At 39.2% G+C, this 24,320-nt stretch overlaps 2 protein-coding genes and 1 long non-coding RNA gene across 13 annotated transcripts in view; 1 reads left to right on the forward strand and 2 right to left on the reverse strand.

Moving 5' to 3' along the window:
• SLC17A6 (solute carrier family 17 member 6) overlaps positions 1–2,350 on the reverse strand; it is a 33,617-nt gene extending 31,267 nt beyond the window's left edge. Inside the window, exon 1 of the mRNA XM_080593146.1 lies at positions 1,584–2,350. Within this exon, the coding sequence (XP_080449272.1) occupies positions 1,584–1,669 (86 nt within the window). The 5' untranslated portion in view covers positions 1,670–2,350. The remainder of the gene's footprint in view (positions 1–1,583) is intronic.
• LOC308195544 overlaps positions 1–24,320 on the forward strand; it is a 181,667-nt gene that overhangs the window by 131,319 nt on the left and 26,028 nt on the right. The window lies entirely within an intron of this gene.
• Positions 20,343–24,320, reverse strand: part of ANO5 (anoctamin 5) — a 55,274-nt gene continuing 51,296 nt past the window's right edge. For all 11 annotated transcript variants that reach the window (XM_080593137.1, XM_080593143.1, XM_080593144.1 and 8 more), the window contains one exon: positions 20,343–24,087. In XM_080593137.1, coding sequence (XP_080449263.1) covers positions 23,866–24,087 — 222 coding nt within the window. In that variant the 3' untranslated portion in view covers positions 20,343–23,865. The remainder of the gene's footprint in view (positions 24,088–24,320) is intronic.

The following is a 24,320-nucleotide window of genomic DNA, read 5'->3' on the forward strand; positions in this document are numbered from 1 at the left end:
ACTGTCTTAAAGTTGTAAATAAAATGCAGCACAGTGTTCTTAAGTTAAAAAATTCGTTTGTGTGAATAAAGAATGATGTAGAAGTGTCTTCTCACCGAATGGACTTATCTGCGGTAAGACGCTAAGGTGTAAGGGACGTGAAAACTATTTTAATTCTTAGAATAGGAAAAAAAAATAGTTCAGTCCTGTGCCTTGGAAAAAAAAATAGTAAATGGTGTATTTGTTTATTAACGGGGGAGTTCAAACGGAATTTTGCTGCAAAATACAAACCCTTTCTCCATTACTCACTGTACAATATAAAAAACAGTACCCATGTTCGTTTGTTTCATTTATATTTTGAAGAGTCTTTTAGGGAAAAAAAAAAAAGAGTTTGTTTCCTTAATGATATTTTTAAGCAGCTTCTCTGATTACCTGTTATTCCTTTTTATTTTTCTGATTGCTGAAGATGGTTTAAATAGGATGATGAAATGTAGGGTTTTCACTATGTTGTAGTTGGGTTTAGTTGTTCTTTCGGCTTTTCAAAATTGTACCTTTCCTGCTAAAATGAAAATTGTAATTTTGTCTTATCACTTTGCTGATATTTCCCCTTCCCCGAAAATGGCAGCAGAAGTTGTGACTCATGCTGTGGACCAGCCTTGTGCTTGTGCCCAATACTGCCGCATAGGTATGGAAAAAAGACTTTTACGTGACCTACAATAGGCAGATAAATCCGCAGTTAGCTTTAATCTGTAATTCGGGGAAACTTAGGGCTAATTTCTGGCACAGGGGGCGATCGAAAATACATTGGATTTTCACAGGCTATTCTCAAACGTCCTGGAGGTCACTGAAGTCACTAGATTGGATGGGGTACGATGTGTCAACTTTAGTACATACCCCTTTTATGGATGCGCGGATTTGTGTCTGTTTATCTGTGCGTACAGAGCTTAAAGATGGTAGAAACGTGTACACAGAGAAACATACTGTGATGCCGATGAGTTTAGCAATTGCAGTTGTGCATTACTTTTGTAAGACAAGTGGATGCTTCTCAATGCAGATGGATAAATAATTAAACACATCCATCTATATGTTTCAGCTTCAGAAGAAAAAAATCGTTCGGGTATCAATTATTTATACATCTCCGTGTTTATCTTCCTCTGACGACACATTACACAAGGGACAAGACTAATCGAAACTCGGAAAGATTATTATTATTATTTTTTAATGATTCGGAAGGGCAGCGATAAAGATCCTGCGACTACATTTCAAAATTAACACAAAGCAAAAATACAGGGAGCCGCTGTCTGCTGATCATGATTTGAAATAGGGTCCTGCTTTTGTGCGAGAAAGATGGGGTAATCTTTGGCTACATATTTACTGACACCATCTACGAATCAGATAGACAAGTTAGGAGGGTGCCATATTGAGAAGCTTCAGCACTAGTTTCCAGGATCCAGATTATATCAGCGATATCTAAACAGCTCCCAGCCCCTCCGCCACTAACCTCCCCAAAGCATACCTCTTCGTCCTCCTTCAGCAGCTGACGGTTAAGAAAAGCTTCCGATTATTTCTAGCAAATAGGCTCCTATAATAGATCTCAGTCTTACCTGTAGAGTTGACCAAGAGATTTTCCAGCAAAATTCTTCAATCCCTCCTTGCCAGGGGTCAAAATCCTTTGTTTTACCGACTCCATTCCTGCAGGGGTGCTCGCTGGATTCTGCTCTGCTCTGGATAGGGCACCGCTACGAGCAACGGTGGTTCATATTGGTTTAATCTCGTAACTTTCCCCCCCTCATGAAATGGCTATCAGTGCACCTCCGGGTAAAGGGAGAGGGAGAGAAAGCGTGCGCGCGTGTGTGAGAGAGAGAGGGAGAGGGAGAGACGGCGTGCGGAGCCGGGGGGGGAGAGGGCGAGGGCGAGGGAGCGCGCGTGTGTGCGGCAGCGAGCGGGAGGCTGAGAGCGCCACAGGCAGTCCCCGGCTCTCCGGGCAGCGCGGAGTTGCGAGGCACGGTCAGAAAGTCTCCTCGGCCCCGCGGGCTTCAGAGGTGGCGGGCTCGCGGCGTGCCATGCCCGGCTGGGAGGGGACGGAGCCCCCCTCGCGGGAGCGTTTCCAAGAAATCTCCGTTTGGCGCTGGCGCTTTCCCCGGCTGCAAAACCAGAGGGGGAGGGGTGCTGTTGGCCGCGGTAGGCAGGCAGCCCGAAATTCCCCCTTGGCTACAGCCGCCGGAAGGCGCGGAGCGCCGGCCTGTGCGCTGCTCCCGCCCCACCGCCCCACCGCCCACCCGCGGTTCGCGCCCCGAGGCGGCGGCGGCGCCGAGCGGCACCCCCAGGGCGCTGCGCCCCGTCCTTCAGCACCGCGGACAGCGCCGCGCCCCTTCAGCACCGCGGACAGCGCCGCGCCCACTCCGCGCCGCGGGCGCCCCGGGGCCGCGCCCCCGCCTCCTCCGTCCGGCCCCCGAGAACGGGGGGCCCCGGACGGGCCTTGTGGGGACCCCCCGTTCGCCCCGGGACTTGGGGCGAGACAGGGCGAGCATCGCTGCTCCGCCGGGCGCGCGAAGGACATGGCCTTGGTGCAGTCCGCCGCGCTTCTGGGGAGCAGGGCGTTAGCTGCAAGTAGTACTGCTCTTGCTATAAGTGGGTAACGTCCATTTGGAAGGTGTATTTATCTCTATATCCATATTCGCTTGCGCAGCTTATTTTATATCACATTAGGCATTTCTTAGCGACTGCTTTCTCTTAAGCACTTACTATTTTCACATCTTTTGTGTCCTCTGCGTTCCTGCATCGCAATAGGCCAGTGCAACATCTAGACTTGATATGCGGTATTTTCAGCACTGGTATGAGCGTGGCATATTCTGATAACACAGTTAGTTTTCTTCCCAGAATCTAGCAGTAATTTTCTGACTTTAATCATTTTGCACTAGATTGCAGAAGCAAAGCATGTTATTTCTTTCTAAGTCATATCCATTATATTTCATACTAATCTTAAGGTTTCTGTACATTTGTTAATTACAAAAAAAAAAAAAAAAAAGTGTAACTTGTGTTCTAAACAATTTTTTTCCTAAAATTATTAAGCTCCTTCACTTGCCTAGTTGGTGACAAATTGTAAACAGTGTATATTAAAAGTAAGACTCCCCGAGGAAAATGCATGTTGTAGCTGCAGTATCCTAAAAGCAACTGCTCTTTGGATTTATATAAATATTTTTTTCTAATGTTGCCCTCTGGTGGAGGGTTAATGAAATTTTACAGCAGCAATGCACGTTTATACATAAAAGGCCAATTATTTTAATACTGAAATTTCCATAATGACTAATCTCTGTAGAATTTCAGTATTTCAGAGTTGTAAAAGAACAACAAAATAGTACAGCAGAAAATATATTAAAACTATATGTAATTGAAACGCTGCTAATTAGCATCATAACATAGTGCTATTTTCTACACCATGGTAGTTACTGAATGTGGTTTTCAGCATAGTTTTCTGTATGGAATCGTTATTACCATTGCACTGTTGGAAGGATTTTTTTTCCCAGTAAATGCAAACCTGGACAGTTATATAAGCAAGTCTTCCCAGTGTTTGTGGCTCCAGTGTGCCATTGCAGATGCTCAAAGGAAACCTGTGTACATAGTTTTTTTTTTTTTTTTCTGAGGGGCACAAAGAACAAGAGATAATTTAGTAGGGGTGAGACGGGTTTGGATTCCATAAAGCAAGCCTTTCAGAAAACTACTGAGCACCTTTTTTCAGCTGGAATTTGAGATTGTAAAGTCTGCAGAGCAAGGGTGTTTCATTTCTTTACACACTACATCCAAGAAGGAGCTCTGGCGCTCTTTTAGAAAGCTCAGCTCTGACATTGGTGCCATGGCTCAATGTAGCAGCAGTAATTATAATTAAAATAATAACATTTAATAGGTGAATTATGACTGATTTGGAAAAGAGAAATAATCTATCATACCAACTGCAAATGGATTTAAAGGCCAGATAAGACATTCCTGGTTACAGACGCTTAGCAGAGGAGAATGAGTCTTTAATTGTATGAAACATGCAGAATAGCAAATAACCTTGGGATAGTAAAATGCTATAGTGAATAGGCTGCTGCTGTAGCCATTCGAAGCAGGAATTTTATGACTATTACATACTATATCCAGGTATTACTGAGTCACATCCTGATCCAAGTCAGCTGTTGTGGTTTCAGATGAGGAACTAATAAGAACAGTAGAAAGTGAATGTCAGTAGCGTTGTAAAAGATGTCCAGACTTGTCAACTTTTTAATCATTATTTATTAATTATTTAATTTTGGTAGAGTAAGCTATTTCTAGATGAAACAACACATAACAATATGTTATCAATATTGTTAGCAATAATTATTTCTATAATGAATAACTGTCACATACACACTCCTCTCACAAAAGGCCTAATTCAAACTCAATTGAAATCATTGTGAGTTCTTTCCACTGGCATCAGGGGCAGGTAAAATGGAAGAAAATTCATCATGGAGAAAATTCTAGTCTCGCTGTCACTGCTAAATGGTCACCTATTGCCCATAAGCAAAGAAATTCAGTCAAAAGCCACCCAGTAAAAAAACCACACTTTCCTGAGAAAGCACTAAGACTGTCTGAGGGATATTAACATAACATATAACATAACATAACATAACATAACATAACATAACGTAACGTAACATAACATAACATAACGTAACATTAGTAGATCCAGCAGAATGCAGCAGATGCCTGCAGTTTTTCACATGGGGGCAGAAAGCTGATTGTTTAATCGTGAAATCTTGTAATTAGATAAAACGCTCTTTGTGTGATAATATTTTCTTTTTCTTTTGCTTGTTTGAAGGCTAAAGGACTGAGTCCTTACCTGTCCTTTTGTTTCTAGAAATAGTCCCTTTATACAAGTTTCTGACTGGGCTATTTCAACAAATTAAGTAAAAACAGATGAAAAATTATAACTGTGGTTGTTTGCTAAGTTTTTTATGTTACTCCATATCTAATCTCATTTTTTTCTATAATAACCCTCTGAATAGGTTCTAAATATAGCATAATCCATTTAGAAGACTACAAAATCTACACAGCAATATACATTTATCTTCCCTAAGATTTAGTTTTGCTGAAGCAAACTACACCCAAAGCTAATATTTTCATTGGTTATACATTCCAGTAATTTAAAAATGCAATTTTCAATTTCATTTTTGACCTTACCTTTGCTGCTGATACACTACAGTATGGATTTGCTCTTTCCTAGGTGTCAGGCACACAGAGGTTCCAAATGAATATATATTTTGTGATCCATTTTTTAAAATAATCGTATGCTCATCACTTTAAACTCTTATGATCACATACATTCAAGCTAAGAGATTTTGTCTTCCCTATCTATTAAAAGGCGACACAGTACTTTTCTTACTGATACAGTCTTGACTTTGGAAATAAATTATGATTGAGAAACCTTAGTTATGTCGTTAAATGTATGTCTGTAATGTTGAGTCACTTGGGACTGAGGTAGCATAAACATGCCTCAAAAGTCATGATTTAACTCCTGCTTCTGTTTATGGCAGTTGTCCATTGAATCTGATGGAATTTGATGTCACCTTCAAATAAATTTGTTACTTTCTTTGGGACCATGGAACCGCAAAAGCCCAAAGCAATGCTAAAATAACGATCTTGCTTGTCAGGCCACAAGGAACAGCTTCTTCGTTTGTTGTTGGTGGTGGTGGTGGTGTTTGTTTGTTTCTTTTTTTTTTCTTTTTCTTTTTCCCATGAAACTTTTTTTCCATAAACTGTTTCTTGAAAATAAATATTCAGTCAAGATATTCATTGTTTTAAGCATATAAAATATTAGTGTTAACTCTAATGGCAATACCTGCATTTCACATAATCCAGGGTGTGTTCGGCTCGTGTGTAGCAAAGGCAGCTTTCATTGTCATATTGAGGCTGTTGCTTCAGCCCTCTAGTGGTAAAAGCCTCTAAAGCACTGGGTGATACTAAATTCTCATGTATAACTATTGCATGGTAGGAAATTTTCTGGTTACTTTGCATCAAGATTTATTTATTTCCTCTCTTCTCCTACTCCTGTTTAAGACCTCATTTGTTTTTTAATATAGCAACGAGATTTAAAATAAAAAATCTAATAAGCATTCATCCGATAGTAAATCCCCTTTAAATTGCCAAAGCAATGGTATTGGTATTATTTTTTTAGTGTTTATTTATTTATTTATTTTTGATACATCTGTGGAGAAATTTGACAGTGTAGGATATAACTAATCTTAAAAGTAGATGGAGATGCTTACCTTTTTACCTGATATTACAGGAACATCTGTTCCTTTGAATTCCTGTACTGCTCCATGAGTTAAATGCAAAGGATCCCTAAGGACATCAAGCCATCTGTCATGTTACGCAGACAGAAAGGCACCTACCTCAGGGGGTGAAACGGAGTAACAATTCTCTCAGTACTCAGGAAAGCTATGCAACACTTGGTGAGTGGGATGCAATTACCCACAATGAAACCAAGCCAAGCATTGAAGCATATTATCCTATCTTTTATTAATATGATGCTTAATGATCTTTTATATCATTAATCTATCATTATTTTATTGTTCCGTCTTGTCCACCATTGGACTGTTTAACAGCATAGGCAAGGCTTTTACACAGGAGTTATAGTCAGGTCTGTTTTCACTGTTTTAAAACCGTGGGGCAAATGTACAAACTGAAGAATGGATTATGGGGCCTTTTATTGCTAGAACTAGAAAATCAGAACCATCTTTTCTAAGGCTGCAGTAGTCCTCTCTTTTCTGTTGACTTGTCTCTTAACATTATTTTAAAATGTATTAAGAGAAGTTTGGGGAGGAATTGCCGTTGATTCAGATCACAGGGTACACAAATGTGAACAGGGCTCAAATCTGTTACAGACTGTCATTCAATAGGCTAACCATTTAAAGAGATACCAAAAAGAACTTCACATACATCATTTGATCAGGAAACTATTCCTGGTGGAAGAACAAACAAACAGACAAAACAGACAAACAAACAAACAAAACAACTCTTAGTGGATATTTGAAAAAGAGTTGTGGTTAGTATAACAGGGAACTGACATCTGAGTTTGTGGTCGGACTCATGGACTAAAGTGCTGGGTCAGGGACTGATTTCACTGCCTGAATTTGCCAGTCAGTTTTTCCATGCCTCAATTTCTTGCATGTGAAGGATGGTGAACAATCCCTCTTTGGGACAAATATTGATTTATCCATAGACTTAATTAAACCAATGTATATGAAATGCTGCATGAGAAAAATGTATGGAATTTCTATTACATGTAAAGATGTTTCTCCATGGAGAAACTCATATGTAAAACTGTAATTAGTAAACTACATCCACAAAGCATAATTTGCTGGTGATACAGACAGGCAACACATTTCATCATCACCACTAGACTCTGCCAGAAGAGGTTCACTTGTGTATTTTCAGCTGCTATGTCATCGCTTTTCTATGTAGAAGGATATTGAAACAGTGCATAACTGTAGCAATAATAATAAGGAGGAAGCATATGTTTTTAGTTGATATTTGGGGTCAGTGGAGTCTTGTGGAAAGGTATCAATGATTCTCTTGTCTTCTCAGGAACCAGGTTTTTCACATAGAGAGACTTCCCTTTGTCCTGTATTTCCTTCATGTTTCTTTTCTTGACAAGCTGACAACCATCACATGAATTCAAGACTGAATGTGATCATATATCATCTCTTTAGTTTCCGTGGAATCAGCCCCGTATAGTCATCTCTAATCTGGATCCAAACTAGGAAAATAAGGAATCTGATGGGGTTCTTATGTCTTACATTCACATCTGCATCAAATCACACTAATCCAAGATAGCAATGCCAGCATATCCTCAAATAACTAGTATTTTAGTCAAAGGACTCTCATAATTTTATTTATAATAGAAAATCAAATATGAACATCAGAGTGAACGTGTCTGACTTTCTGAGGCACTGTTTACCTGTCTTCAGCAATCCTAGCTTTATCCTACTTCCTCCTCACAGCAGGACCTATTCAGGACATATGTGAACTCCAGTTCTCCCCTGCATGTTCCTTAATGCTTTCCTGTCAGCACCCTTAGTTCCTGTCATGTCATCGGCATGCCCTTTTTCTCTCCCTTATTGTGTTTCATTTATTTTTCTATAAAAAAATGCTTTGGGTAAACTATTTTTTTCTGGCACTTGTAGGGAACTCTTAACTCTGGGGCTTCAATGTTTCTGGCCAATTTGACTGAAATAGGTTCAAAGTGTTGACAAAGGGAAACTGACATAATGAATTGTGCAAGTCTCATTTCATTAGAAAGCTAAACATAAACAATCCGCTCTTGATGTTGTTGCTTTTGTTGATCTCAGGTCTCATTGAGAGTGGAAGGTGTCCCTGATAATACTTTCGAGAGAAAGATCCTTTGCTTTGTATAAATCACAAAGGTCTCACCTGTTTTATACAATAAATATTTTAAAAGATAAATACTAGATACTAGATACCTTCTAAATATAAATATAAATATAAATATATAAATATAAATAAAAATATAAATATATAAATATATAAATATATAAATATACTAAATACTAGATACCTTCTTAGGACAATATGCCCATGCATCTGAAAGCATAAAAGTCCAAGTGTTCTTCTTCTTACCACAAGATACAAAGGAAAACCAAAGACTGTAAAAACTGTTGAGGTAATGTGAGCACAGAGAAGCTATTCCTGTTGCTGTACTGAGTACCTAAGATGTTCCTCCTCCCTCCAAAACATTAGAACAGTACATAATTCAAGATGACAGGAAAACCTCTGCTTTATTTTAGGGCACTGCTAATGAGTTCAATGGTGATTACACTGCGTTCCACGGGATGCGGGGAAGATCAGGGTATCACATAGCTAGCTTTATGCCAAAGCACTCTACCAATCCATTTCAAAACATCTGTGATCTCTAAATGTAACTAAAATATCAATTTCTCAATTCAGATCCCTTTTCTAAATGTCAGAGGGAACACCTTCAAGTTTAGACTTCATATGCATTTCATTTCATTTAATTTCATTTTATAATCTGCCATTTCAGTGGAAATATTTCATATCTATCTTTTTCTTATTGTTTGTTATAAATAAGTCATCACACGTCTGATGGATTAACTACTTGATGCCACTGGAGGAAGCTGTGGCTCCAAGCGTGCTGCATAATGCCATGGGATGATTCTAGCTTTGACAGCTATATTACAGTGGCATAGCTCTGGCAGGAGGAGGCTCTACAGGTGCAAGCTGAAATGAGCGTTGTGCTTCTGGACCCTTAGTTTACATCTTACTTTATATATATATAAACCTTCTGCCCTTTGCAGGCCCAAGATTTGCTTATCTGTCTCTTAAGTTGGCGTTTTAATTCTGAAAGCCAGAACACACTTCTCTGCCATTTGGTTTTCAGCCCAGCAGTCCTCGCCTGAGCAGCTGACACATATGGGCCCATCACCATGGACTTTTGCTGCATCACATCTGATTATTACGACTCGCGTTCTGTAGCTGAGGAGCTTCCTGGCTACTCCTGTGACAAAGACTTTCTGGCTGCTTTCCTTTTTTACCTAAAGGGCACCGTCCAATAGGCAGTTTTTAAATGGCCTATTTTCTCACAGCTGGAGAAGTGATCGGTTTTACCATTAATGCTGCCTTTCTATGCTATGGTGTATGAGCTATGAACCCCACTCTGTTTGTCAAAGCCGATACTGGAGTGTAGATAGAAAGATCTTATGAGACAGTGCTAGCTATTTTGTTTTAGTGCTACAGATACTTCTCAATACATTAGAAAATAACAATTGAAAGGAGAAAAGACAAATGTCAAAGTCTCTGCTTGGGCTATACCCCTCCGTAAGTCAGCAGGAGGCATGTCTCTGTGGAGTATCAAGAAGGGAATGCAGGATTTGGCTTTCTGCATGGAACTATCTTTAAAGTGCATGTTGCATTTTACCAGCAGGCTATCTTTAGCTAACAACCCCCCCAGACACTTTCACATCCTCTACAGTTTCCTTGCAGAAGTGATGCTAGTTCCTCAAAAGTCCTCTCACCATTTGGTTGTTCTAAAGCCCTGCCGAGGAATGCGTATTTCTTAGATACTAAGCCTGCTTTGCTAATGAAAAATGTGCATTACACTACAGCCAAGCAAAGATCAAGACTGAGTTGTGTATAAATATGAAAGAATATGAGCACAGTTCTATTGCTGTTTGCCAGATGTCCTGAGATCACACCCTGGGGGCTGCAGCTAGGTAATTAATTTCTGCAACACATAACTTGTTAAATTTAGCTGTTTGTTTTCATGTTCTCTCTCACTTAATATTTTCCTCCAGTTCCAAACTGTAGGTCTTGCTTTATATACAAACTCCAATAAAATAACCAGGGCTATTTCCAGGAAAAAAAAAAAAAAAAAAGGAAAAAAAAATATCTAAATTCTCTTGCACTGATCTGAATCATGGCATATGTTTTCTACACAGATGAATTTTTTCTCCTTATCATGATAGACTTCTAACTCTTTTGGTAAGGAAGGTGCAAGCTGTACAGAACTGGAGGCTCCATCTATTATGTCTATCTTTCTGTAGATACAAATGAAAGGGACCTGACAGTCAGCAGTACCATGCTCAGGACAATGTTTCTCCCACCCCATCTCCCCACCATCTTCAGGTCCAATGCAAAAAGTCACCTTTAGGACTAGATTTTGGCAAGGTTTTGTGTACCTCCAGTTTTCAGCTTCTCTATTGCAGATTCAGCTTCCCAAACTGGAATCAGGAGTATCAGCTAGAGTAGTTGATGATTTCCTTTGTGCAGAATGCTGGTGGTTTAATTTTAGTTTGGTTTTGTTTTGTTTTATGCGTTTATTTATTTTGGTGTGATGTATATATCCATTCAAAGTTGGTCTGAGACTGCCAATTCATTCACAGCTATATGTTGGTAGGTACTCCTTTCTTTTTCAGTGTTTTCTGCTTTCTGAAGGGCTGGATGCATCAGAATCATTACAGTGTCTACCTTTTGTGGCCTACGGAATGACAGGGTTCATGGGTTTTGGACTTTCTATTAGAAATAATAATATAATCATCAAAGCTCTAAAATAACTACAGATCCCCAAACAGAATGGCTGGGAAATGAGTAGTCTCTGAAATCCATTCTGTCAGTCACATCTTTTTCTCTTCCACATTCCTGTTTGCTGTGAGGCCCCATGGCTCATGGAAACACCTTTCCCTGGAGGTGCTTATCTTTAATAAAAATCTCCACTGAATCCATGAGTTCAATCAGTCTCATATTACTGCATCACTCTCAGCCAATCGAGCTGGTCTGCTTGCACAGACAAATTTTCTTGGCTAGCTGCCACCTTCTTTCCATTTATGACAAGCATATTAATCACCTTCCGAATGGTGCGTGCTTCATCATCAGTCCACATCATAAATCACTGAGAGGTACTTTTGCATCTGGTTAACATTATACCTAAGGGCTTCACGCAGCATATTGCTGTCCCAGTCTACCTGGGCATCTTTCCTTCACTCACATCTTCCACCTTGAGTAGTGTTTTCCAAAAGGCTTCATAAATCAATTGCTTGTCTTTCAAAAGCTGCCCTATACTCTGCAGCACTTTTAATAGACTTCAAAATGATTCTCATTAATCCGGCTTCACTAAAAGGTTGGGTGACCACTTATACAGCCTGAAGGAAATGGGAAAATATGACCAGTGAGGGAAAGAGAGGGCAGGATTCTCTCCTGAGCCCATGTGGGGTACAGAGAAGGTCAGACAGCGTAAAAAAGAGACCAGGTTTCTCTACTAAAACTCACTTTCAAGGAACATGATCGTCAATACAGTAGGACTTTCTCACGAGTTCTAGCGTATTTGCAGGAAATCTCTACAATGATGCAAGTTCTGGAATTGCTTTCCCACACCACAGGCTGGTTATCAGCCTGAAAACATACTGTGACTAGGTCTGTTGTGGGGGGCAAAGGGGGTGTCCTTTTCACATATATTTCCTCTTTTTCCAAAATGCTCTATGCCTCATTTTCCCATCTAGTCCCCATTTCCCTGTAGTAGGGTGATGAGCAGTTTACAGACCTGGGGGTTCCCAGAATATGCATGAATGTTTGTTCAGCAGGAGGAGTGGGATGGCTGATGAGCAGGACAGCTGAATCACCTTCTTCTCCAAGCTTTTTATTAATTTAATCCTCGTTATTTTGCCAAAGACCAGAGGGACATAAATAGAAAAAGATCACTTTCAAGATTGAAATAATTATGAACACTTGATCACATTGCTAAACATTTAGGCCCAACTCTGATATTTGTAACAAATGCTTAAACAAAGTTTAACTTCATCGGTTTTGCTGCTATTCACTACTCCAAGAGGAATCAGGCTCGGAAGTTCTTTGTTCCCTGTGCATCAGGAGGGAGGGCTGAGTAAAATGAGCACGCACAACCTGAGTGTTGGGACTGGTGACTCAGTCTTGCAGAACAAGACAGAAGATTGAGAATCTCAAGAAGCAGAAAACTTTTTGCCTTTGATGATATCAAAAATAGTGAAAACTTCTGTTCTTATTATTTTAAAATACTCCCCAAAGCACACTTAATCATGCATATAGAAAATCTTGTATGATTTAAAGCTTTTTTAGCTTAAAAACTGTCAACATAGAAGTTTTTTTTTGTTTGTTTTGTTTGTTTGTTTTTTTGAAATATCCTATTTTAGAAAAAATGGGTTAATAATCTGGAAAGAAAGCCAAAGGAATCATTTCATTTGTCAAAAATGAAGGGTTCAAAATGTGCTAATTCATTTCACTGTCATTTTAAATAGTACATGTGATATATGAAAACAGTAACAGAAAATAAATGAACAAATCTTGATGAAGAAATCAGTTGAGAGTCTTCAAAAGAAAACTGTGAAAGCATGATATTTTTCAAGGGTTTAATTTTTCTGCTAGCTCTGTTCATTGCCTATTTCACATTATTCAACGTTAAAGAATATTCAGGGTTGGAGATGGACGGTTTCATCACCTGCAGTCATTTTGTATGATCCTTCGGATTGTCTGAATCAATAGACTTTAGAATATAAGTATTGGTGTCAGTATATGGTGTAATCCCATCTCGGAAAGGCAATCAGGTTTTGCCATTGATTTCAATGGCAGAAAAGTTCTTCTCTCTTCAGCTAATGCTGCAGGAGGATGGAGTTATAATGAATCTATGTATGTCCTCAGTATCTGGCTTTTCTGAATTGTGCTCTTCCAGAAAGAGGAGGCTACTCTGACGGCAACATATTCTCCAAATTCCCCCCCAGCTAAGGAGCAGAAGGAAGGATTGATGCAAGCATTTAGGCTGCACGCTGCCATCCCCGGAAAACATCCACCCCCTCAGTGAGTGCCACCATGCTCTCAAATGGAAGCACGTCTTTCTGCACAAGTGTTAAAGGAAATAAGGGGAGACAAAAATGATCAGAGTGGAGAACTGGAGCCTGGTGAGTTTTTCCTCTTAAGAAAAGGAAAGGAGGGCTCCGTTTGTCAGGGTACTGATGCTGCTGCAGTTAACAGTAGCAAATGCCAACAAAGAGCAGTAGGCAGCCAGAAACTGCGCAGGAAAGGAGGAGCGTGAGAGAGGAGAAGCTGGAAACTGTGTAGATGGAGCAAATATTTCTGCTGTTCGGAGATGTCTGAGCGACTAGTGCACTGGTCGGCATGGCTAGCCGTTGTCCATATGGAGAGGCAAACCCTATGGAGATAAGTCCTGTGAACAGTATCCAAGGTGGCATCTGCATTTCAACAAAACCTGTCTCTTTTTCTGTCCAAATGCAGAGACATAAAGCATGCTGATTCCACTTCACCTGACAGAAGTCTGCTCTCTGCATTGCAGCTAGCATGAACATCCTATGGCTGGTTGTATCTGTATTGCCAGTTTTGAGAAGAGACTTATGGTAGGACTGGCTTCATTTTTTTTTTAGGTTTTTGACATTTCACTGGCAAATCACGATTTTCTGATCAAAGGCATTAAAGTTAACAGAAAAATTCCTATCTGCTTCTTTGGATTGGCCTTCCCTTTGGATTGGCCCTGCCACAGCAACTCTGGGACCACTTCAGCACTCTTTAAAAAGCAACAAAGAATGTGTTCTTTGAAGACATCGATCGTGTAGCATTTACTTTTCCTGTGCTAAATAATGTCAACCCTTTTCCAGGATACAGGCTTAATTATAAAGCTTCTGAATGACTGAGAATTTTGTGCAGTTGTGCACAAACAACTGGCATTTATTTTGGAATTAAGAAACTCACCACGATAGTTTTCTAGGAAGTTGTAATTGTTCCTTCCACAAATGAAACCAACAGTACCTAGCTCAGCATTTGCCCCAGCCTCATCATACACACTAAGCTCTTTCACAAAAGTGCTTACTCCTGCGACTGTCCTTGTGCCCAGGAATGAGTCAGGTCCCTGGAAACAAGGGATGCATGAGTAAATCACTGGTGGTGTGTGCAGGAGAAGGGGGGCTGCTCTGTGCACAGGGAGGTGTGGGGTTACGCTGGATGGACGTCTGAAGCAGAATTTACCCTTGCACTGGAAGTGAAGCAAATGCTCCAAACGCTTTCTTTGCATTTAATTTCTTCCAGCTGCAAAAGTAGAAGGAAGCCTGCTTTTCCCTCCCCCTCAGAATCAACCTCTTGGATGCCCCATTTCAGTTCCTGTCTTAACTGCTAATAAAATTGGCTCCTCTCTCCTAGGCAGGGGAGACTTGCTGACAGACTAGCACTTACATTTAAAGGCTTATACACATCTGAGTATTAACAAGTGTCCATGTTTCTTTACATGGTCTGGCTTCAAGCCTGTCTCTTGCCTCAGTTTTTCTGTCTTCTCCAGTTCCTGAGCCATTACACCGCCATTTATTCACCCTCCCCCTTTTGAAAATAAGGTTGTTAATAAGCACTTCATAGTTCCTTGCTAAAATCAGTTCCCTGTAAAGTTCAGCAGATAACTTTAGCACTTGGAACTTACAGAAAAAGTACAAAGCAGGTTTCTTTCTGTGTTGACCCTCTATGCGTGTCACCTCCTTGAACTCCAGTCACAGTAGTGACCCCATTAACTGTATCATTTTACCAGGGAGAGTACGTTCATTTGATGAAGAAGTTGAATGTTGTTCATTGATACATGGCAGCTTGGCACATTATGGCATCCTCTAGTTAAAACATGAGTCATCATGACAGGCTCGTTGTAGCCACAGAACAATTTGATATTTTGACGAGTGCCCAACAACAATGTAATGAAAAAGCATTGAGCAGCTTATTGCTGAACCGTGAAACACACAGGATCTCGTTGTTCCCTCTCTCAGAGCGGGAGATTTTTCTATTTATAAATCTTTGTGAAAATCCCTTTATGATGGTATAACAGACTGTTCCATTAAAAAATGGAAGAAAGGAAAAAAAGAAAAAAAAAAAAGACTGCTGGAAGGTTTGCTTTTTCCTAAGAGAACACCCCAGACACACCCCACAGGATCATCTGTCATTGTTCCTTTGGCATGAACCTACACATGCCAGCTTCAGTGGCATTGAAGTGGCAGGAAACATCATTAACAAAGGGTGCTTTGAGTTCTTGGCCGAGATACAAAGAATATTTCTTGCAATGTTCATGCAGTTTGGGATCCGGACACGTGCACCTCACACTCTGCAGCATCTTGGGAGGATGCTCTGGAGGCACATGAATTGCATTTCTATTTGGGAACCAGAAGCCCATGCAAGGAAGACTGTTAGCAGATGAACGGAAGCGTGACCTGGCACCTAGGATTCAGTGTTTGCTAGTACTGCCACTTCTGAGGAAGCCAAAAAAGCTGTCATGATACAGAAGCAATGCTACGTGAAAGGGGAAAAAGCAGGGAATCCTTCCTGATTGTAATACACTCATAGCTTGCTTACAGCAGCATGATGTCTAGACACCTTGCAGCACAGAATTGCTGGTACTGCTAGCGGTCGCAAAAATAACAATTGCCATCATATATACGGTGAGCTGTATTTTTGTAAACCTCTTGGCCCACCTACTGCAGCAACTTTTTTAAATCTGGATTTCACAGTGAAATTTTGAATTTTTGGCCACATTGGAAAATGGTAGCAAAATTTTCATCAGTATAGATGGACCCAGGATTTTAGCTGAAGAATAATATAGAGACTACAACCAAAAAACAGGCTCAACCGTACCATGATTGTTTGCTGTCACTCTGCTAATATGATAATGTCAACAGAAATGTTTATTCGAGAGAACCCAAGAGCAAGAACATCTGTTGTGATGAGGCTCTAGCAAGGCAGAGAATCCAGCCTTCAGTTTTTCATACTAAAATGTTCTCTTTGGAGTATTTCTATTCCTCCTCTGAAAACATTAAAAGAGCCACCTAGCATGCAGCCCATGCTTCTTGAACATAGGCCTCCTGTTACACTGCTGCAAGAACTATTTGAGACAAATTAGTAAAAGCCATCAGCACAAGAGATGCATGTGGCCAGGGGCAATCTGATACAGAACTTTTCCAGTGTCACTTTTCATTGCTGCAGATGGTATGGTCCAGATACCTAGCCACATCAAGCATTTCAAATGCACTCTGGCATAGAAAGAACACGGTGGTAGTGTTTAAAAGACTCATTTATGTAATGTCTCTTGACTAGAGAAATAGTTCTGCTGTCCCGTACATCATTCAGGGTGAAAATACACTGCTGAATTCCCTTTATGTCTGGCTGTAAAATGGCGGGCCACTGGGAACACCAGGTGCTTGCATTTCTTTGTTGTAGCAAACAGTGCTCCTGCTGCAATGCCTACAGACAGTTACGGTGTGTGCCTGGAAGGAATACCTGGAACAGAGCAGGGACATTTGGAAATCACAGCAAGATAATACTGTGCTTGTTTTTTTCCCTCTTCCTTTTGTCTGTCCGTCCATCACACTGAGGCTGTGTAAATGAGCTCTGGGAGAAGGAAAGCTCTGGTGAGGGGCGATGCTTCAGCGTTACAATCAGCTGAGCGACCCACAGTGGTGTTTCACGGAGGCTGCTTCAGATGTGCACCCCTGTGAAGAGCACCAGAAGGCAGGGGTTTGCTTATGGTGTGTGAGGGGAGTGCCCGCGTTGTGGGAAGTGAGGGCTCACAGCACACTGTTGGAGCATCGGCTTTGTAGGCATTAGGGTATACACAGCTCAATAAAGACAGCTGAAAAAACTGTACACTGTGATAACTCATAGACTTCATCCATTCTTACAGTAGCACATATATAAGTAGAAAGAGGTCTTGTATGTATTTGCAGCTCAATTTGTAATCATGGGACTTGTAGATCTAATTAATTCTTTAGCTGCTCTGCTTCTATAGCAAACCAGCTTTATTGCTTGACTGTCCCACCTTTTGTTGTTTGGCCTTTAAACACAGCAATTTAAACATGGCTGGCTAAAGGTGTCATTCAGAGGAGTGTATATTTCAAGTAACTCCATGGTCTTTTACAGCCATTGCCCTGTCTTTGGGCTGCACACATTTATATCAGAGCCTGATACCAAGAGAACAATGATCATCCTGAAAAGAGCCATCATGCAGACAAACATTACCATTTAAGCAAGAGCACCAGTGCTTTTAGTTTAATACCTTCATTACTGCCTACATCTTCAGATTAAATTACATAATATATTAAAACGCCACCTGAGTTTAAATCTCTCTCTTTATTTCTCCTTAGGCTAGATAGATATGTAACATTTGACCACAGAATTACTGAGGTTTCTATTCATTTCTGGCAGCAACCATTCAGCTAATGCACAGGATTGCTAAGTAATAGCTGTGGGCCTTTGGACCATCAAATGAGAAAGCTCAGTCAGGCAGCAGTTCGAATACAAATGTGTTTCTGACTAGTTAACAGTATTGCTGAGGAGTTAAGGAAGAGTCATACACTTACTAAATGTTTTAGGTTGACTCATTTCTGACTGAGAAAGCATAGTCACTGGTTGCTGCAGGGGAATGTGCATATGTGCCTTCCAAAAATTGATATGGCTGCTGAATTTCACATCCTACTCAGCTCCCAGCAGATTTCTCAGTACACATGCTTATGTAAAAAAAAGAAAAAAAAAAAAGAAAAAAAAAACCACTTCCTGAGTGCATCTGAATGATGTAAGTGTTGGGTAGGGACAAGTAATTATTTAAAACCAGAACAAGATTTAATTTAGCTCTTTCTTTTTAAGGACACCAAGACTATGCTACAGAATTGTGACAACCCCGAGTAGGCAGGAGGACAGACAAGAAACAGTAGCTGTGACTGAATGACGTTACATTACAAAGCTATTTCCAGAATATTTGAATCGTTGATACAGTAATGGTCATTTTTTTCTCCCTTCACTGCTTCCCCTCTGTATAGGGAAGGAAGCATTTTGATGTGTTAGTCCTTTGTTTGGGCTGCATTAGCCCTCTTAATCTCATCTCTTTGCTATACCAGAGGTTTGGGACCCCCACCCCCTGCCCCAGCTTCATTTAGTAGCCTGTTACTCTAACAGTAGCCTGTTACTCTAGCTTTAGTTACATCTGGGACTTGCAGGAGTTGCCAGTGGTAGAGTTGTGCTGACCTGAAGGTATTTTCACCGTCACGTCTAAGAGATTATTTCCAGAAATGTAGGTTTTCTTTAATTTTTGAACAATTTGAGGAATGTTAGACAAGACATTTTAATTGTTGCAGAGCCCATGCTTCTGAAACAGGCATGAAATGTGCAGATTTCAAATTTTGGGATACCATTTCTTTCAAGGCTTGCTGTTTGTTTTTCTAATAATCTACTGGTGAATAGGGTTACTTATATAGTCCTACAAAAACAGAAATATGCAGTGTACAAGACAGACAGAAATGCACGTGTTCAAAACCTTTCTTCCATTTCAGTACTCTCTACCATTTTGCATAGCATAAATAGGAGCTTATTTTTAGAAAAGACCCTTTAATATGTGTAGCTGACAATACTGAGCAAATTAAATGCCACCAACCACCAAACGCTGCCGTTCATTTATAGTACAAAAGGAATGAAGATAAGACTTCATAAGGGTAACTACAATTTTTGATCATGGGGACAAACAGGTATGTTCCAGGATTTGTGGATATCTGACAAATTATCATGCCATTCTTATAAAATATAATTGTTTTTGGATGAAAATCATAGCCTCAATTAAATGTCCTTACCCATTTGCCACAGGTTTCAGGGTGGGCAATGAGCCCGCCTCCGAGAGCAAATCTTGAATTTGCCTGAGAGCTTTTAACATTTCTATAAAGCACAAATATCCCCTATGTCCTGCAGAGCAACAGCACCTCCCTTTGTCTTTTTTTTTTCCTAATCACTGTTTTCTTTTCCCATCTTTCTTAATTATTCTTATTGATACCTAATTAAGTAACCTATCACACTTCAGTAACAAACAATGGTGATAACATAATACATAATTACACCTTGCCTACTTTTTTTTTTTTAGAGCAGATGAAACTGTTTTGTTCATCTCACGCATTTCTTTCATGTGATTGTCTTAAATTATTTTTTTTAAATTCAAAAGAAAGCAACTTACTATGTCTGGAAGTTGGTGGTGTTGCCAGAGTTTTGATAATGTGGTTAACAAGTTCCAGTGCTAACTAGTGATGGCAAGTGATTCATTGTGATTTAACCCCAAGTCCCACACCAGTGCCACACTTAAGTTTTAAAAAGAAGGTTAAACTGTGTAGAGGTATCTATGAACATTAAGACTTGACCAATACCTTGAAAAAATCTTGAGCTGTATTGTATTCTCCAGTATGCATCCTCCAGGCTATCTAAGCACACGTGTGAACCGCTCACGCTGCGTGTGAAAAATGTGTGCGTGACTGAGAGCTTGAGAAGCCACCTCACATCCTGACATCAGGAAAATAAAAACTGTATCCAAAGAATGAAGGAAAAAGCAGCCTGTATGAAAAATGAATGTAGGTTACCATGCTGTTTGTACCATACCTTGAGGAAGATGCAAGTACTCCATCTTGTTCACTGAATTGTGGCCTTCTAACATAAGGAATTTGGGAAGCTACAATCACTCATGAGGTAGCTATCATATACACATGCTATCTCAGCTGATGTGCATTTCTTACAATATATGCAGAACTTAGTACACATTTCCCTCAGTAACTAGTTTCTTAACAAAACATTCAGTTGGAAGATGACAACCAGATGTAGGCTTTCTTACCATTTTTTTTTTTTTACTCAGACCACTGCAGGAAACCTGTATGCAGCATCCAAATACCCTGCAATGAGTTGAACAAATCTTTATGAATACTTTTCTCCATGAGGCTCTCAGGGCATTTAACTTGCTGAATTCTTGATTATTTAAAAAAAAAAAAAAACAAGCTGACAGCATATTAAAAATAAACACTGCTTTATTCGCAAGGTTTAAATCTTATTAAATGTACATATATAAGTTAGCTGAATGCAATGTTTAAAAAATTATCCCAACATTAGTGTATCATATATCAGCAACATACTTCAACAGAAATGCCACTCTGATTACATGACGGTACAAGTCAAAACAAGCAGTACACACAGAACAGTACTGAAGTCCATGTATTTTCACTCTTTCCATTGCCTCGAACTGATAGTCTTACATAAAAAAGTAAAAACATAAGAAAATCTTCTAGAAATAAACAGTATAGTGTTTTGTAGTAGCACTCATTTTGCAGTCATTTGCTTAGATCATACTATACAATCTAATGTATAAATACTAAATTTCAACTGGAAGAAAAAATTCCCTGATTGTATTACACTTGAAAGGCTAATTTTGTTTTCTAGCTAACTCTAATGAAGCAATCTACTGTAGCTTTAACTACAGTAGTTCCAACACAGAAGTAGCTTTGCTTTGGTTAAAGGACACTTTTAGATACATATTTTAAACACATCAAAATCAAATATTCTAACAGTAAGAACAAGCACATTCCCAAACTGCCCAGACCATTTTTTCTTATTTTGTCACTTTTCAAGAATACTTCAGGAAATATGTATACATGGACCATTATAATCCTAATCGTGCTAATAATCTTTTGTCAAAATACTGCTTAATGACAAGTAAAGGCAAATGATGACATAAATAGGTGTTAGATTTTCTGACATTATCTCTTAATATGACAACACATTTTCTCTTTAACAGTTTCTGTTATACCAACAAATAACGTTATGAAGTGTCATGATACATTTTCAGATACATATATTTTAAATAAGTAGATCCCAGATATTTTTTTACTTCTTATTGCATGATACAACATACATACAAACAAACATACAAACAGAACATGTTTCAATAGCATCAAATAGGAAGTGATGTCAAAAAACAAATTTGAAAGAAGCAAGAAGTGGGGGCCCAAACATGAAATCAAATTCAAGGTCTGCACATGGGGCTTCTGCATATCTCTGCTATATGTATCCCAAACTACGTTGCTTCCTTGTTTTCCTCCATCTTGCTTTTAAATAGCAAGAATCATTCACAATGCAGCTATTTTGCTGACAACTTTTCAAGTGTTGTACATGAGGACACTTTATTACAGGATCTGAAGAAACGCATGTTCCGTATGCAGGAATAGTGCATCTAATGCTAATTGTTTCAGATCTGCTTTCAGCTTCAATCAGATCTGTACATTTTGCATAGAACTGTCATTTTGCATCTCATCACCTATTTGAAACAATTGTTTGCATTGCTAACAGTAAAAAAAAAAAGTCTAAATTAAGCAGTTTAGTTAACTGTATAGATGTAAGAAGCAGGAAAGTGCTAACATCATATAAATACATGTGTCACATACGTAATTATGGTGAATGATACTCTTCTTTGGCTTACACATTAAGCAGCAGAGATAGCTTATTTAAACATGCATTCCTGCAGTATATCCATTTCTTTAAATGTATATGAATATTCAAGAACATGGTCAGTTCATCATAAACATGAATTGCCAATATGTGTGATTTATCAAGCAAACTTACAGAACAAAGCTGAATAACTTACAGAAAAGTAGAGAAATGTACATCTGCTTCAACTCCTTGACCGGTAGCCAAACCAGGTGATGTTTGTTCGAGGTAGGCACTTCAATGTTAGAACTTTTGCTAGTTATAACAGTTCCACTGAAGACACTAATTTAAAACTCTCTTACAACATTAAGATTACTAGCCAAAATATTTCAAGACACAGGCTAGGTCTCCTAAAATGAAATATGGGAACCGTAGGTTGTGGATCTAGTAAACAGTACATAATTTAGCTGATATCAAATACAAATCTGATTTTTTTTTCTTGCACACTTGCAAGGAAGTATAACTTTCAAAGTGCAAATATTAACATCTTTGATCTCTCTAGCTAGTGTATTTCAGCATGAGAGAGCTCAACAGTCTGGTGCTAGTTTATCTAAGCAGTCTAGGTATGAACTGTTTCCTGTGAACAGTCTGCGTGGCACTAACACACAGAAGTGTGCCAAGGCAGGCATTGTTTGGCTAACGCTATAGTTACGTGTGCAGGTTCACAGTATCACGATGCCTGCAAGCACACTTAGGAAATGCACATTTCCACATAGTGATCATCTTCACATCTTTTGCCAAATGCAAATAAACAAGGCACTAAGCGTGGAGGCGTTGATATGTTTTAAATATACAGCAAAATCATCAAAATGCATAACTGCTTAAAAGAATAAACCGAGGGCACATTCATATACAGATTGTAGCTACTTTGCACAAGTATTTATCTATTTATAACCTTAATAACTTTGTAGAAAAATCCCATGACAAAACAGAAAACAATTCCTTCCTGAAGATTAAAAAGAAAGATTCCTATGTATAAGGACAGGAACAATGTAAACAAAGTACATGGCATTCTTAAAATCTTTTGAATATGAATCCTAACCTCTGAACAATCATGTAGCTTGATCAGTTAGTGCGGCAGCCCAGCCCCCAGTCCACTGCACTCTGAAGTCATACTCTGTGGCATGGATCAAGCACAGACGTATGGTTTTAAAACCACACCTTTTGTTAACATTCACAAAAATGGGAAGAATGTAAACAAAGGAGCAGTTTTGGCCAACACTTATGCCAAGCAAATTCTTCCAATGGCCATTTTTGAGATGGAGAAATAAGTTAGCCGCATTTCTCCAAATTGTACACATCTTTTAGAAAACACTTTAAATAGAGGGTTCCACAAAATCTGCATTTAAAGAGCAAACTCTTTGGCAGATGTTATCTTAATTAATATAAATTATGGTGGGTTTTTTCCTTCACTAATAGATATTAACTGAATTCTGTGCCCTAAAATAATTCCAAGTGGAATTAAGCCAGTATATCTTAAAAACAACAATAACAAAAATCCTTCTAAAAAGCATACAGAAGTTCAAAGCCAGGAACAAATGTTTTGTAAGACCTAGTTGATACAGAAAAGCCCCAAACCCCAACCCAAACCTTTTATCAGGACTTATCAGCTGTCTGATTTTAAATGATCATGTCACGAAGTCATCCTTCTCAGCCTTTTCCACAGCAGGAATCCTCTATGATATCCTGTTCATTCAGCTGGGATACAACCTCAAAGTTTGCATTTAGCAGTACGGGAAGGGCTTGGTGGTAATGACCATATGATATCCTGTGAGCCCTTTTAGCATAACATTCCCTGTACTGGGAACCTAGATTCTAGGATTACGTGATTATTTGAAGTGATGGGTAAATAGAGAACAGTGCCCAAGTCTTACAGTTAAATAGATTTACTAAACCTAGGATGCTCAGTACAACTTTTAAAGAGAAGTCTAAAATCTTTGGACTGAAAGCAAAGGGTTGAACCTGTCCTATAGCTTTCAAGTTGATGCATACTGAGCAAATCACAGATAAAGAAGCTAAAATGAGCTAAATCCCAAACAGTTGTATTTTCAACTACATTGCTCTGGATAACTCCATTTTCCCTTCTGTAGCAATGAACTCTTTTTCTGTGGCTCTTTTATCACCTTGACACAGCCTCTCCTTCAGTTTTTCAAGCTCATACTCATGTAGGATTTTCTGTGTTAAATACTTTTCACGTTTTATTTTGGCTTTCACATCTGCAGGGACATCAGGAATCATCCATGCTACAAAGAATTTGACGATGAATACAACATGCTGCAAAAAATAATATTGTGTATATGAGATGTGCACAAAGATTAAAACATTTCCTGTTATACAGAAAATTTACTTCCAAACCATTTATGAATTAGCAAAGCCAACAGCAAAGTGTCAGGTTCTGAATTCCTAGCATCACTTTCTAATACCCATGTGTGCTTCTTTAGCTGTTTTTTATCCTACATAAATCACCACAAAACACTTTTAGGATTTTCAATACAGATCAAATCTAG

This window comes from Anser brachyrhynchus (assembly GCF_964034855.1).
Source record: "Anser brachyrhynchus genome assembly, chromosome: 5".
NCBI lineage: Eukaryota > Metazoa > Chordata > Aves > Anseriformes > Anatidae > Anser > Anser brachyrhynchus.